The sequence below is a fragment of the Enhydra lutris genome, unplaced genomic scaffold (assembly GCF_002288905.1).
Source record: "Enhydra lutris kenyoni isolate GAN:26980312 unplaced genomic scaffold, ASM228890v2 scaffoldscaffold40, whole genome shotgun sequence".
Lineage (NCBI taxonomy): Eukaryota > Metazoa > Chordata > Mammalia > Carnivora > Mustelidae > Enhydra > Enhydra lutris.
Window position 1 is genome coordinate 17290738 of NW_019154124.1, and position 16798 is coordinate 17307535.

General features: G+C 42.5%; 1 protein-coding gene across 3 annotated transcripts; it reads left to right on the forward strand.

Annotated features, from left to right (window-relative positions):
• The first annotated feature begins 8542 nt into the window (after positions 1 to 8542).
• On the forward strand, positions 8543 to 16738 carry LOC111155277 (cyclin B1). 3 transcript variants are annotated; one of them, XM_022515404.1, is made up of 9 exons: positions 8543 to 8677; positions 9292 to 9462; positions 9564 to 9704; positions 11947 to 12129; positions 13383 to 13541; positions 13920 to 14156; positions 14415 to 14555; positions 15102 to 15212; positions 16510 to 16738. In XM_022515404.1, exons 1-9 carry the CDS (start codon positions 8657 to 8659, stop codon positions 16615 to 16617), a joined length of 1272 nt encoding a protein of 423 aa, XP_022371112.1. In that variant the 5' UTR covers positions 8543 to 8656; the 3' UTR covers positions 16618 to 16738. The 3 variants fall into 3 exon arrangements, with proteins under 3 accessions (XP_022371112.1, XP_022371114.1, XP_022371115.1); XM_022515406.1 differs by lacking the exon at positions 15102 to 15212; XM_022515407.1 differs by lacking the exon at positions 13383 to 13541.
• Positions 16739 to 16798: the final 60 nt, after the last annotated feature.

Below are 16798 nucleotides of genomic sequence, written 5' to 3' on the forward strand. Positions count from 1 at the left end.
CAGTCAACCAACCACTCGCTGTCTTTAACTTAATCTTCTTTCAGTTAGAAATGTGCATGCTTGGGGCGCCTGGGTGGCTCAGTGGGTTAAGCCGCTGCCTTCGGCTCAGGTCGTGATCCCGGGGTCCTGGGATCGAGCCCCGCATCGGGCTCTCTGCTCAGCGGGGAGCCTGCTTCCTCCTCTCTCTCTACCTGCCTCTCTGCCTGCTTATGATCTCTCTCTGTCAAATAAATAAATAAAATCTTTAAAAAAAAAAAAAAAGAAATGTGCATGCTTTTATTTATTCATTTATTTTAAAGGCGAAAGAAGTTTATTGAATACACCCCAAGGGAGCGGTGGGCAGGGCAGCAGAGGAGAGGCTTTCTGCTATGCATGTTTGGGTTTTTTTCCCCTAAAATTATTTTATACACACACACACACACACACACACACACACACATATACATATTTTTTAAAGATTTTATTTATTTGACAGAGAGAGACACAGTGAGAGAGAACACAAGCAGGGGGAGTGGAAGAAGAAGAAGCAGGCTTCCTGCCAAGCAGGAAGCCCGCCTGATGCAGGGCTCGATTCTAGGATGCTGGGATCATCACCTGAGCGGAAGGCAGATGCTTAACGACTGAGCCACCCAGGTGCCCCTAAAATTATAATATTTAAAAATTTAGGGCACTTGGGGGGCTCAGTCCATTAAGCATCTGCCTTCCGCTCAGGTCATGATCTCAGGGTCCTGGGATCAAGACCCACGTTGGGTTCCCTGCTCATCAGGGAGTCTGCTTCTCCCTCTGCTCCTCCTCCCTACCCCCATCAAATTAATTAATTAATTAATCTGTAAAAAAATGAAATTTCGGGCACCTGGGTGTCACAGTGGTTAAGCATCTGCCTTTGGCTTGGGTCAGGATCCTGGGGTCCTGGGATAGGGCCCCAGGTCGGGTTCCCTGATCAGCAGGGAGCCTGCTTCTCCCTTTCCCACTCTCCGTGCCTGTGTTCTTCTCTCGATGTCTCTCTGTCAAATAAATAAATAATCTGAAAATAATAATAATAATGAAAGAAAATAAATAAAATTTCAAATACACACAAAATGGAAAGAACAGTATAATCATCCCCTATATTTTCTGCGCATTATCTAGATCTAACCATTATTAAAGCAAATATGGAAAATTTTAGCTACAATTTGTGTATATATATAAACACCCTAGAGTAAGCTTACATTTATAATAATATCATTATGATATTAAATTTATTACTATTATATTTATTATACCTGGTTAATTAACAAGAATTCATTACTATAAGTTTTGTCTAGTCAAGTTTCAAACTTTCTCAATCATTCCAAAATTCATTCCTAAATTTCTCTTTTATTCTATTTTGTCCCAATTAAGATTTAACCAATTTTGTATGTTCTGTTATGCATGGTTTTAAAGTCAAATTGTTCTTTAAAATTTAAAACAAAATTGGCACACTCTTGTTCCCCATTCCTGCTCTCTAAAAGGAACCATTTTCTATTCTTAACTGTGCAATTTTTCATTTACAGTCGTAATTTCGATAATGTCCTTATAAAGCTATTTTAGGGAAAAACAGTTTTGTTTTTTAAAGATTTATTCAAGAGAGAGAGCACAAGGGACCAGTCAGGGCAGAGTAGGAGCAGAGGGAGAAGCTGAGTCCCTTCTGAGCAGGGAGCCTGACAAGGTCAGGGTCTATCTCAGGACACTGAGATCAGGACCTGAGCAGAAGTCAGCTGGTTGAGCCATCCAGGTTCTGAGATACAGTTTTAAAATTGCCCACTAGCTCTTTGCAATGGAAGATGCGGGTTTAATACCACCACAGGAAAACATGCACACACCTACACATCCCTCTCTCTTCCCCACCTTCCCAATATAGTTGAATCATAATTTCTGATTAAATCAATATTCAGTGTTACCATTATTATGACTGTATGATTTACTGCAGTGCCCTATGTACCATATTATGATTACATTTCCATCTTTTCTTTTAACAACTTCTAGCTTGCTCCAGATTTAATGTTACCTTGTTTATATTCCATTTGCTTAGTTTTTTTCTGTACCCATCACTAATTTATCTCCTATATTATCAGAACTGTAAATCTCTGCTTAGTATGTTCAAATACATCAGGTGATATATCAGTTTCTTTCTTTCTTTCTTTTTTTTTTTTTTTTGCTTGGAGTTGTCCTAGAGCTCAGTCTTCTTGTTCTCCACCATGCCCTGATTGATCTCTAGGCCTAATGGAATATTTTTTTTTTTAAGATTTTATTTATTGGGGCGCCTGGGTGGCTCAGTGGGTTAAAGCCTCTGCCTTCGGCTCAGGTTATGATCCCAGGGTCCTGGGGTCGAGCCCCGCATCAGGCTCTCTGCTCAGCGGGGATCCTGCTTCCTCCTCTCTCTCTGCCTGCCTCTCTGCCTACTTGTGATCTCTGTCTGTCAAATAAATAAAATCTTTAAAAAAAAAAAAAGATTTTATTTATTTATTTGACAGAGAGAGAGAGAGAGAGAGATCACAAGTAGGCAGAGAGAGAAGGGGAAGCAGGCTCCCCGCTGAGCAGAGAGCCCAATGTGGGGCTGGATCCCAGGACCCTGAGATCATGACCTGAGCCGAAGGCAGAGGCTTAACCCACTGAGCCACCCAGGCGCCCCAATGGAATACTTTATTTATTTATTTTTTGAGAAAGAGAGATAGCACATGTGCACACGCAAGTGGGGGCAGGAGCAGAGGTAGTGGAAGAGAGGATCCCAAGCAGCCTCCATACTGAGCTTGGAGCCTGATGCCGGGCTCCATCCCGCAACCCCCAGATCACGACCTGAGTCAAAATCAAAAGTCCAATGCTTAAGTGAGGGAGCCATCTAGGCATCCCGAGGCCTACTGGAAAGAGCCAGCCTGGGATCCTATAAGTCTTGGGAATTTCTTTTGCTTTTCTGCTGTGTTGGAACTACTGTATTTTAGATTCCACATCGAACTCTTTTTATTTTCATCCTTATTTTGGAAGACTACACACCAATAATTTTTTAAGAAAGGTACACAGGAGATAATTTTTAAGATGTTATAAATCTGAAAATGCCTTTATTCTATGTGATGGTTGTTTGATGGTTTGGCTGGGTACAGAATTATAAATTGAAAATCATCTTCCCTAGAATCTTCTAGCTTTCAACATTGCTATTGAAAATCTAATTCCAGGGCACCTGGGTAGCTCAGTGGGTTAAGCCTCTGCCTTTGGCTCAGGTCATGATCTCAGGGTCTTGGGATCCAGCCCCACTTGGGCTCTCTGCTCAGCAGGGAGCCTGCTTCTCCCCCCTCTCCCTCTGCCTGCTGTTCTTCCTACTTGTGATCTCTCTCTCTCTCTGTCAAATAAATAAATAAAATCTTAAAAAAAAAAAAAAGAAAATCTAATGCCATTCTGATTCTGGATCCTTTGTATATGCTATCTGATTTTGTTTCCTTTTAGGTTCTTCCCTTCATTCTTAATGTTTTATGTCAGCATAGTGTGTCATGGGATCCATCTTTTTTTTTTTTTTAAGATTTTTATTTATTTATTTGAGAGATAGAGAGACCAAGAGAACACAGAGGGAGAGTGAGGAGAAGCAGACTCCCCGCTGAGCAAGGAGCCAGATGAAGGATTTGATCCCAAGACCCTGAGATCATTACCTAAGGTGAAGGCAGATGCTTAAACGACTGAGCCACCCAGGAGCCCTGCAATCCACCTTTTGTTCATTTATTTTGCAGAGTGCTCAGACGTGAATGCATGAAACTCATGTTCTTTGATTCTGGGCAGTTTTCCACTATTATATATTTGACAGTATCCTCTCTGAAATTTTTCTGGTCTATTTTTCTGGAATTATTAGTTGTGTGTTAGACCTTGTGGAATGATTTCTAATTTTCTAAGGTTTTCTATAGTTTACCTCTTTGTCTTTTTATCTTTTTTTCTAGGAAAGTCCTATGACCTTTCCTTTCAAACCTATGGCATTTTTAATTTTTGCTGTCATATTTTTAAATTCCCAGCTCTCTCTTATAAAGTTACTTGTGGATGCATTATTTTTATTTTTCTGATGATATGAGTGGTAAGTCATTTTCATTTTTAGCTTGTTCACTTAAAGTTTCTTTTTCTTTATTTTGGTCTCTTTCTTTCCAGCTGGAGCATTTCTTCAAATGTCTGGTGCTCACTGGCTGGCTATTAATAGTTACAAATTAGACACTAAAATGTTGATTAGAAGTTCAGGTTCAGGGGATGCCTGGGTGGCTCATTGGTTAAACATCTGCCTTCAGCTCAGGTCTCAGGGTCCTGAGATCAATTCCCTCATCTGGCTCCTTGTTCAGTGGGGAGCCTGCTTCTTTCTCTGCCTGCTGCTCGCCCTGCTTGTGCTCTCTCTCATACAAATAAATACTAAAATCTTAAAAAAGAAAAAAAGAAGAAGAAGAAGGAGGAGGAGGAGGAGGAGGAGAAGAAGTTCAGAGTCAGTATACAAGTTGGTCAAGTAGTAAGCTTTGCCCTCCGGGTGACCAAACCACTTCTTTGGATACCCTAACCATCAGTTTGTTTGAGACTTTTCTCTGGGGCTGGTCCATTTCCAGAGAAGCCTGCCCTTACCTTGTTTTGGACGATATAAGTTCAGCTACCTGCATTTAGGGGACTGAGTGGAAGAAAGGAACTGAAGGATTTACCATTTGGTATCGAAGAATTTTATTTCCTCCTCTTTCAGCTTGCCTAGTGTCTGAATCCAGAGTTCCTTTAGTTCAGAATCCCCGAATATAAACTTCTAGTGCTCAGCTAGGACCGGAAAGAGGCTGCACCCTCACTGCACCCAGATGAGCAGGAGAGAAGCAACGAATTCTGTTTGCAACTCCACCAATACCATCAATTTTGCAGGCTCCTGTTTACTCCAATTCATGAAACTGCTGGAGTCTAAAGCCAGAATCAGTTTGATTCTTGGTTTTCCATTGCCAGCTTAGATTTCAACTTTCTTGAGCAGACAGCTCCTTCTATCACCACTTTTCAATTGGCTTTCCGGCTTTCAAAATGTCTTTAGTGTCTCCTCACCTATCCTTGAGAGTTGTGCATTATTTATTTATTCATTTGTATTATTTGATTTTATTTTGAGAGTTGTGCATTTTTTTAAATCCCTTTACTGTCTTCGGGAAGAAACAGATAATATGTATATTTAGTCTGTCCTGGTAAATCACTGTTCCCTCAGTGAAACATCCATCACCTTCTCTTCTCTGAGACATCACTGTTTGATCTCCTGCCTCTCTGATCTTATTGCCCAATTTTCTTAACTGGCTTCTGCCATTTTGTTCAATCTTTAAATACGGAGGCCCCCAGGGCTTGCTCCTAGCATGTAGGCTTCTTTACATTCCTTCTCTAGATGATCTCTTCCATGTCAGGATTTAAATACCATCTACAGCCATCTAGCTCCCACCCTGATTCTGTCTAGTGGACCTCTTCTCCTGCCTATCTTTAAGCATTCCAAATACAGCAGAATTCTTAATCTCCTACCCATAACCTGCTACCTACTAAAAGCTGCTCATCTCTAAGTCTTTCTGTTTCAGTGACTCGGGCCCAAACCTGGGAGTTATCCTTGATTCCATTTTCTCTCACTCCCAAGTAGGCAAGCCATCAAGACCCAGCAAATCTACCTCCAAAATTTATCCAGAAGCCATCCCTTTCTATGTAGTGCTCCTAGCACCATCCAAGCCATCATCTTTCGCCTGGCCAGTTACAATAGCCTCTTATGGCTCCTCTTGCTGCTCTTCTCCTTCCTCCTCCTTCCTCCTCCTCCCCACCTATATACATTCTCTCCACAGTAACTAAGGTAATCTTTTTGAAAGATGGATTATGCCACACCTTGGCTTGAAACCCTCCAAAGCCTTCCAAGGTACTTACATAGCCCTGACTCAAACCCCTGGGTTTACAAGGACTTGTATAAATTAATTCTTTCCAATTTCTTCAATCTCACTTCTACTCTGTCCCCTATACTCTAGCCATACTGGCTTTTCTGAATATGACAAACCCATTCCTATCACTGGGTTTTCACAGGCTATATCCTCTATCTAGAATGTTCTCTTTCTTGTCATTTAAGCCTCGGCTTAACCTAGGAGTTAACATCACCTTCTCAGATTATCTCTGAGCACCAAGTTACTCTACATCACTTCTTTTCATTCTCTGCCTAGCCCTGACTAGTATCTGGCCTTTTTTTTTGCTTCACTTACTTGTTTACTTGTTTCATTTCTCTTTTCTCCTACTGAATATAAGGTTTGTGAAAGTGAAGATCTTCTCTGTTTCATTCAGACCTGTATTCCTAGCACTTAGAACAGGGCCTGGCATGTAGTCAGCCCTATTAACTTGGCCAGAGGAGAGAACATTGAGTTCATTGACTTCACATTGAATAGTTCACTGAGGAGAAAGTCACAGAAGGTTTTGTTTTGCTTTGTTTTTTTAAAGACTTATTTATTTATTTATCTGACAGAGAGAGAGAGAAAGAGAGAACACAAGCAGGGGGAGCAGCAGTGAGAGAGAGAAAGGTAGGCTCTCCACTGAGTGTGGAGCCTGACGTGGAGCTAGATCCCTGGACCCTGGGGTCATGACCTGAGTCAAAGGCAGATGCTTAACCCACTGAGCCACCCAGGCGCCCCAAGTTTTTAAGTATCATAAAGAAAGGAAGTGATCCATGATGCTTAGGCTAATTAAACATCAAAAACTAGTATACTGTGGGACGCCTGGGTGGCTCAGTTGGTTAAGCGGCTGCCTTCGGCTCAGGTCATGATCCCAGCGTCCTGGGATCGAGTCCCGCATCGGGCTCTTTGCTCAGCAGGAAGCCTGCTTCTTCCTCTGCCTCTGCCTGCCAATCTGTCTGCCTGCCTGTGCTCACTCTAAGAAATAAATAAATAAAATCTTAAAAAAAAACAAAAACCTAGTATACTGAATAGAAATGAGTCTATAGGTACGTACATAGTTGGCAAGATTTCTCAAGTTTGGCACCTCCAGACTATTGACATTTTGGGCTGGGTAATTATTTGCGTGTACTTAGGAGGGTGGGAGCTATCATGTGCGTTGTAGGAGAAGCTGAGGGAAGTATTCCAGATTAAAGGAAGCTAAATGTAACATCTTGCCCTAGACTGCATCCTGTCCTGGAGTAGGGAAAATACTAGAAGGGACTTTACTAGATCAACTGACAAAACTGGAAGATAAACTAGACTGCATGAAATATTTAATAATGTGAAGTTAAGAAGTTAATAACTATTACGGTTATGTAAGAGAATATACCTTTTCCTTAGGAAATACACACCAAAGAAGGGACCAAGGGTCATAAATATATAGAATTTACCCTCCCATGTTTAGGAAGAAAGTTTTTATGTACAGTTAGACATAGATCTACATACAGAAGGAGAGAAGTAAATGATAAAGCAAATGAGGTAATATGTTAAGGATACTTGAATCTGGGCAAAAGGTATACATGTGTTCCTTGTAATATTTTTGTTTGCAACTTCCCTAAATTTGGAATTCTTTTTTTTTTTTTCCTTAAGATTTTATTTATTTATTTGACAGACAGAACACAAGTAGACAGAGAGGCAGGCAGAGGGAGAGGGAGAAACAGGTTCTCCACTGAGCAGGGAGCCCAACATGGGGCTGGATCCCAGGAGGCTGGGATCATGAGCAGAAGGCAGCCACTTAACTGACTGAGTCACCCAGGCGCCCCGAAATTATTTTCAAATACAAAGCTAAAACAAAAGATTGGCTTTGGGAAGAAATTCGATTAAAGTAATCTGGCAGATTAAGAAATTGACAATATTCTTTTTTTTTTTTTTAAGATTTTATTTATTTGACAGAGATCACAAGTAGGCAAGAGAGGCCACAGAGAGAGAGGGAAGCGGGCTCCCTGCTAAGCAGAGAGCCCGATGTGGGGCTCGATCCCAGGACCCTGGGACCATGATCTGAGCCGAAGGCAAAGGCTTTAACCCACTGAGCCACCCAGGCGCCCTGAAATTGACAAGATTCTTAAGAGACAATTAGTGTTGTGAAAACATCAGGGATCCAAAAAATAACCGAAGTTTATTTCCCATTTACTAATTTGTAGCTCTGGGAAAGTCACTCAAAGCCTCTCTCAGCTTCAGGTCCTTCACCTAGAGGGCTGCTGGATATTGAAATGGAAATGTACCACATGCCGCCGCAAAAAGGAAAGTGTGTAACAGTAAGTGGGACTAGAGCCGGAACTGCTTATCAGGTCTCAAAATCAGGCTGCTCCACTGTCACTCATGGTAGGGACACCAGCGGTCCTCCAGGTTAGCTCCCGCGGCGCCCAAGCTCTCCCTTCCAGGTGGGCGGCGCACCTCCAGCTCTCCTCTCCAGGTGGCAGCGCAGCTGCCCAGGAGCGAAGGCCTGGCCCCGCCCTCTCTCGAACGTCTCCGCGGGGTCGCCGGGGAAACGCATTCTCGGAGGAACCGGCAGCCGCCAATGGGAAGGGAGCGAGTGCCACGAACAGACCAATAAGGAGGGAGCAGTGCGGGGTTTAAACCTGCGGCGAGGCCCGGCTCCTCCCGGCGTGCTGCGGCGGAACGGCTGTTGAGCTGCGCGGGGTTCAGGTCCCCGGCTGGTTGGTGACTCCCGTGCTCTGCTTCTCCCCACTGAGCTGCTGCCTGGTGCAGAAGAAGCCATGGCACTCCGGGTCACCAGGGTGAGCTGCTGCGGACGGCGCTGCGTGGCTTCTCGTCCTCTGTCCTCTGTCGGAGCCCTCCCTCCCGCCCCCCCAACACTCCCCGAGTGGACTAGGGCAGCGGTTTGGGGAGGAGGATGGAGGGATCGGTGGGCCCCTGGCACGGTGGGGCCTTTGGGGATCCGACGGAGAGAGGAAGAGAACGGGGCCGTCCTGGGATAGATGTTCGGCGCGAGGAGGGAGGGTGGTGGAGGGTCAACAGGAAACCTCTTTTAAAACATGGTAGAGGGCCCCTGAGTGAGCTCCCACCAGCCGTGGAACCCCCTTCCCGGAGAGAAGGTGCCTGCGGTTGGAGGCTTTTCCGATTTCCTTTCAAATGTAAATTAAAATATTTCAGGGTCGCCGGGGACTAAACAGGCAGCCCCTCAATAGGGGAGTGAGGAGGTTCTGGGAAGAAATGGGCTTGTCACAGCCGAAGCGTAGATCCTGGAACCCCGGTTTCCCTTGGGAACCCATTTTTTGCAGCCAGCGTTTATTCTGAGAAGCCTCTCTCTTGCCCCGCCCCACCTTCACTGAACCTTGACTTAACTCTAACCTGGGCGGGCCGGCTCTCAAAGCGGTCTTGGTTCTTACAGAACGCAAAAGTTAATGTGGAAAATAAGGCGAAGATCAGCATGGCAGGCGCAAAGCGCGTGCCTCTGGCCACGACTGCGGCCTCCAAGCCGGGGCTGAGGCCGAGAACAGCCCTCGGAGACATTGGTAACAAAGTCAGCGAACAACCACAGGCCAAATTGCCTCTGAAAAAGGTAACTATCTTCCTGAGCCAACTTCTCTCTCCGTAAGAGTCCCGCCTACAACAGGGACCTGTGGTGGAAAAACATTTCATTTCCCGTCCTTTCATCCACAGGAAGCAAAAACTTTGGTTCCTGGAAAAGTTATTGCTAAAAAACTACCTAAACCTCTGGAGAAGGCACCCGAGCCTGTGCCAGAACCTGAGCCAGAACCTGAGCCCGTTAAAGAAGAAAAACTTTCGCCTGAGCCTATTTTGGTAAACTTACTTTGCCTTTCTCCATCCCCTCTGTTGGGTGTCTCTTTCCCCTCGTTTAATAACCCATGGGATAATAGCATTCGAACAAATAGTGATACTAGTAACATTTATAGAGTACTTGGCAGGAGGTGGTCTTCGCTCTGCACTTGAAGGGCTTTTAAGTGGCATATTCTTCACATGGACTCTCTCACTTGTATTATTACCTCTACCCTTTAGATAAGGCTTAGAGAAGTGTTAAGTCATTTTTCTAGAGTCGCCCATCTCATCAGTGGCATCTGTGGATGTAAACCCAGGCCATATGGCTGGAGAATCTAGGTTCTTCAGCATTTTGTTACACTGCCCTTTCCCCCCTGTGAATGGTATTAAGTGAGAGCTGCACGGACTGAAGATTTTGCAGTCTTTGGTACATGCCATCAGACCAAAATTCCTTGACTGACACAGATTATCTTGAATCCTTTTACTCCCTAATGTGGCCACTGAGTAATTAATAACCCTGTAACAGTGGAATAGATAAAGGTGTAATGCGGAAAGAAAAATGTAGCTTTTCAGAGAGTAGATGAGTTTAACAGCCTCAAAACTAAAATTTAAGAACTTATTAAATATCAATTACGTAAGTGTATCCACTCCTGTGAAGGAGAAACAGGGCACTAAAAGGGGCTCCTTTGCTGAAATTACAATGAGCTCATTTGATGAAGCTCTAATTTTTAAAATGTAGTTAAGGGGGTGCCTGGTGGCTCCATCCGTTAAGCATCTGCCTTCAGCTCAAGTCGTGATCCCAGGATTCTGGGATGGAGGCCCTTGTCAGGCTCCCTGCTCAGGGAGGAGCCTGCTCCCTCTCCCTCTGCTGTTCCCCTGCTGCTTGTGCTCTCTCACTCTAGCTCTCTCTCAAATAAATAAATAAATAAATAAATAAATAAATAAATAAATAAAATCTTAAAAGGAAAGTAAACTAAAACATAGTTAAGGAGCATCTCTACTTGGTAGATGGGTCTATGCCCACTTCACGAATCACTTAATAAAGACAATTACATCTTTAAATTAGGAAACAAATAATAGTTAAAACCAGTTGATAAAAATTATCTGTAAAGTCATTCAGTCCAATTGCTTATATCGAAGAGTAGGAGATTTGAGGCTATTGCTTTAGTATTGACATTCTGGACATAACACATGAAACCTGGAGCATGCGGTGTCTCTTAATTGGCCATACTGGCCTACATGAGGATTCCTTGAAAGTCCCATACTGATCCTTGACTTTCCTCTCCCACTTACTAAGAAAAGCCCTTCTCACTCTTCCTTCTTTTAGATAGTTACCTTTTCATCCTTCAAAGCAGCTCAACCATCAACTCCTGAAACTGCCTAACTTAACCTCACCCTTGTTCCTAGGATCAGTCTCATTTCATTTACTTCTGTCTCCTATATTCAAAGCCGTTTGAGGACACTATAAAGGCAGTATCTACAAATAAATAAATAAAAATCTTAAAAAAAAAAAAGGCAGTGTCTAGCATAGAGCTTGACTAGAAGAAAATGCCAATAAATGTTTGAACAAAGGGATAGCTGGAGTTTGAAGGAAATGGCTCATAATAATAACGAACTAAGGATGCCTGAGTGGTTAAGCGTCTGCTTTCAGCTCAGATCATGATTCCAGGGTGTTGGGATGGAGTCCCATATACAGGCCCCTTGCTCAGTGGGGACCCTGCTTCTCCCTCTGCCTTTGCCTGCACTCCCCCTGCTTGTGCTCTCTCTCTCTCTCTCTCTCTCTGACAAATAAATAAAAATCTTTTAAAAAAGTAATGAACTTTGTTAATCCTAAGTAGTCAGGACAGAACTTGTGTTTTCCTGGGCAGTGAGAAGCAGTCCATGTTTTGATATAAAGACTAAAGACTGTCATTCATTTGGGTTGACTTCACATGATCCTGATAAACAGATTGTTTACTCATTTCCTTCGGAGGAAAGTCTAGAATGTGATTTTGTTTGCTTTTTCTGTTTTACCTGTCGGTTTGGGTTCTGCTAACTTAAAACTCTCAGTCTGTTTTTGTCTTTTTGCTTTTTTTTTGTATTAATCATGTCCTAAGGAGAGATTGAATAAATTTGAAAAAAAGATACTTTTCCTTTAAGGAAATGAATTATGAATTATATGTCTATTTAGCAGTTGGTCTCTTGAGTTAGTACCAATAATTGGGCCTTCATTTCCAGATTGTATGCTTCTCTTTGCTATTATTTCAAAAGGTCTTTCTGTTTCAAGGTTGATACTCCCTCTCCAAGCCCAATGGAAACATCTGGATGTGCCCCTGCAGAAGAATATCTGTGTCAGGCATTCTCTGATGTAATTCTTGCAGTGAATGATGTGGATGCCGAAGATGGAGCTGATCCAAACCTTTGTAGTGAATATGTGAAAGATATTTATGCTTATCTGAGACAACTTGAGGTCTGTATTGTTTTTAGAATGTTTTTTAACTGTATTTAGCTTGATTAAAGACGTTTTTTCCACTGAGAGTTTATAATAATTCAAGCAGGATGTGAACAGTATTTCTTAACAGTAGATTCCATTTCAAATTCTCATTCATGAAGTAGCAAAAATCAAGTCGCTGTGCTCGCTTCGGCAGTACATATACTAAAAAATCAAGTCCCTAACCAAGCCAAGGACATCTGTATTTGCCATTTGAACAGGTAAAGTACAAAGTGACAGTGGATAATAACCGTAACTCTAACGAATGTCCATAGGTTGAATGATATATTTATGTCTATCACAGTTAGGAGTGGGCAAGTCCCAGGCTCAAGAGTTTGAGGATTAGAGGCCGGAGATGGATGGTAATGGAGAAAATGCTGGAAAATTATAACCAGCAGCAACACAAGACACTTTGCATCAATGTGGCTGATGTGCATGTGATACCAGGGAAATCGTTCTTTGTGTCCAAGAGGATACACTCAAAGTTTTTGGTTTTCTTTCATTTCATATCACTTCTGAAACTTTCTATTAGTGGCATTAGTCCCCCACCTCAAGACAAGGAAGCATTCTGTATACTAACAAGCTGTATACTACCAGATTTGCCCAGTTGTTTGTTAATAATACATTCTCTTTGGGCATCCATTTTCTACAGGATTGTCCTATAGAAACTTCCTTGCCAGGACCAGCCTTCCACTTTGGGTTTTTTCCTCTCTTCTTTTTAATAAAATTATAACTTTGGCCGAGTGGGTTTAGCAGGTGCATGTGCTGGTCCTTGATGGTTCATTATTTTTCCCTATGGTGTTTTGGGGGTTTAAATCCTAGAGTGGGAGAGTGGATAGCACATAGGTTCCAGCTGATCTGGAAAGTAGCTGTTGCTAGTTTTCTCTGCTTCACCCAGCTCAGGTTCTGGATTTAGAGTCATAAGTGAAAAGATGAGATGATGGCATGATACCTTTGTCTGGGACGAAATGGGTACAGAGTGTAGGCAAGTAGCAGTGATGGTAGTTTGAACAGAGTGAAATCTGTACAAAATGAAAAACCTGTCAAACTGTCCTATTTAATGTTGGCTTTCTTCCTCAGTGACAGCTTTATGTAGTGACTGTATGAATAATTAAGTTGAGGACTGTTAGAAATTCTGAACTCTCCATTACTGTTCTGTGGTGATTAAGATTTGTGGACAGAAATGTCACAAGGAGTCTTGCTTCTAAAGGATAATCCGCATTCTTTTGCAGGAAGAGCAAGCCATCAGACCAAAATACCTACTGGGTCGTGAAGTCACTGGAAACATGAGAGCTATCCTTATTGACTGGCTAGTACAGGTTCAGATGAAGTTCAGGTTACTTCAGGAGACCATGTACATGACTGTTTCCATTATTGATCGGTTCATGCAGGTGAGCATAATTTAGTAATTGAGGATTCCTAGCAGAGTCATAAGAAACAGACTTTTTCAGGGGCACCTGGTTGCCTTCGGCTCAGGTCATGATCTTAGGGTTCTGGGATCAAGCCTGGCATTGGGCTTCCTGCTTAGTGGGGAGTCTGCTTCTTCCTCTCCCTCTAACCCTCCCCCCATGCTCATGCTCTCTTTCTCTCTCTCAAGTAAATAAAATTAAGAAAAAAAAATAAAAGAATTTTTCAGCGAACATCTGTTTTGGGATAGTGTTATTCAGATTTTGCTGTGAGAGTGTTTTTCCCATGTCCCCTTCATAGCTCTCTTGTCTCCTTTTTCAAGTACGTATTAGTTGTTCATCCAGTTGGAATTCCCATTGCAGAATAATTGTGTGCCCAAGAAGATGCTGCAGCTGGTTGGCGTCACTGCCATGTTTATTGCAAGCAAGTATGAAGAAATGTACCCTCCAGAAATCGGTGACTTTGCCTTTGTGACTGACAACACTTACACTAAGCACCAAATCAGACAGATGGAAATGAAGATTCTAAGATCTTTAAATTTTGGTCTGGGCCGCCCTCTACCCCTGCATTTCCTTCGGAGAGCATCTAAGATCGGAGAGGTACAGTTCTCTTTGGTAACCTTTAGTATGGTACATGATGAAATATTGCTAACCAAGCAGATCTAATTCAGCTGACTTACAAATCTGTATGAAGAAGACATAATGTTCTTTATTTCCAATTTTCATTAAGGCCTTCCATGGGGAGTTGCATTTGAGAGTTAATAGACAAACATTTGTGATTATAGTTACAGGCATACCGCTTATTGCCAGTACAGAATTCTCTAACGGAAGTTGAGAGACCTGTGGGTTTTGTTTCAGGTTGATGTTGAGCAACATACTTTGGCCAAATACCTGATGGAACTAACTATGTTGGACTACGATATGGTGCACTTTCCTCCTTCTCAGATTGCAGCAGGAGCTTTTTGCTTAGCACTGAAAATTCTTGATAATGGTGATTGGGTAAGCTCTGTCACGAAGACTTAGGTTACCCTGAGTTTTTAAATTATAAGTGATGTGTGTATGAATACTGGACTTTTTACATTAAAGGACTATTCTAATGGTTTCTAAAATTATAGCATCTACTGAGAGAATGATTAAAAATGATATCTTGTTTGCTATGTGTTCATAAGTTCATACTCCCACTTCATTACGTAATTTCATCTTTTGATATAAATGAAGACACTCAGGTGAAAGGACATGCTAGAAGTTCGTTCATACTCATTCTCCTATGTGTCATGTGCTACCCTATGCCCTAGGAGTAGAACTATGCATGAGAATATTGGTGTCAAAGAATTTGAGCACATGTGTATAATAGATTTAAGTACAGGATCCTAGAGAAGCATGAAAGAAGAGTGTTTGGGGAAGAAGGCATCGTAAGCTTATCTTAAATTTCAGTTATAATCAGTCCTAGGAAATCTCTTCCTACTCTACTCTTGACTAAGATACAGAAATATTATGAAAACCATTATTGATGAGCATTTCTAACATTAGTTTTTGTTGCCACAGACACCAACTCTACAGCATTATCTATCATACACTGAAGAATCCCTTCTAAGTGTTATGCAACACCTGGCTAAGAATATAGTCATGGTGAATCGTGGGCTTACAAAGCACATGGTAAGTCAGGGATACTGTAAGATGTTGTGGCGGATGTGGGAGGGTACAGAATGAAAATACTTAAGATTTCATGTCTGTAAATTCATGGCTTATTTTTCCTTTTTTATTTTGTGTGTGTGTGAGAGTGAGAGATGGGAGGTGGTGGTGGGTAGAGAAGGAGAGAATTTTTTTTTTTTTTTTAATTTAAATTCAGTTAATTTAGGGGCGCCTAGGTGGCTCATTGGGTTAAAGCCTCTGCCTTCGGCTCCGGTCATGATCCCAGGGTCCTGGGATCGAGCCCCGCATCGGGCTCTCTGCTCCGCGGGGAGGCTGCTTCCCCCTAACTCTCTCTGCCTGCCTCTCTGCCTACTTGTGATCTGTCTGTTAAATAAATAAAATCTTTGGGGCACCTGGGTGGCTCAGTTGTTAAGCGTCTGCCTTGCGCTCAGGTCATGATCCCAGAGTCCTGGGATCAAGCCCCATGTCAGGCTCCCTGCTCAGAAGGAAGCCTGCTTCTCCCTCTCCCACCCCCCACTGCTTGTGTTCCCTCTCTTGCTGTGTCTCTCTCTGTCAAGTAAATAAATAAAATCTTAAAAAATAAATAAAAATAAAATCTTTTTTAAAAATTCAGTTAATTTATATGTATTGTATTAGTTTCAGAGGTTGAATTCAGTGATGGATCAGTAGCATGTAACACCCAGAGCTCATTATGTCATGTGCCCTTCTTAATACCCATCACCTAGTTAACCCATTTCCCTACCCACCTCCCCTCCAGCAACCCCAGTTTGTTTCCTAGAATTCAGAATCTCTTACAGTTTGTTTCCATCTCTGATTTCATCTTATTTTATGGGAGAGAGAGAATCTTTTTTTTTTTTTTTTAAGATTTTATTTATTTATTTGACAGACAGAGATCACAAGCAGGCAGAGAGGCAGGCACAGAGAGAGAGGAGGAAGCAGGCTCCCTGCTGAGCAGAGAGCCCGATGTGGGGCTCGATCCCAGGACCCTGGGATCCTGACCCGAGCTGAAGGCAGAGGCCTCAACCCACTGAGCCACCCAGGCACCCCATGGGAGAGAGAGAATCTTAACCAGGCTCCATGCCCAATGTGTAGTAGCCCAGTGCCGTACTTGGTCTCACAGCCCTGAGATCATGATCTGAAACAAAACCAAGAGTTAGATGCTTAACCTACCGAGCCACCCTGGCGCCTCAATGCATAGCATATTTTAAAGTATTGGATGTTTTGAGTGAGTATCTGCATCACTGGATCTTACAACGTTTTCCTCTTTGACTTCATTAACTACTATGCTTTTCTCTTCCAGACCATCAAGAACAAGTATGCCACATCTAAGCACGCGAAGATCAGCACGCTGGCACAGCTAAATTCTGCACTAGTTCAAGATTTAGCCAAGGCTGTGGCAAAGGTGTAACTTGTAAACATGAGTTGGAGTACTATAATAACTGCAAATGAAATTGGCACCATGTGCCATCTGTACATACTATATGTTACCTTTACTGACTTTTAATAAAGTTTGTGGTCCTTTTTACTTATACCTTAACTCATTTGAATGTCGCTACTTTCCTACTTGAGGATAACCTAAAAGTTGTGTT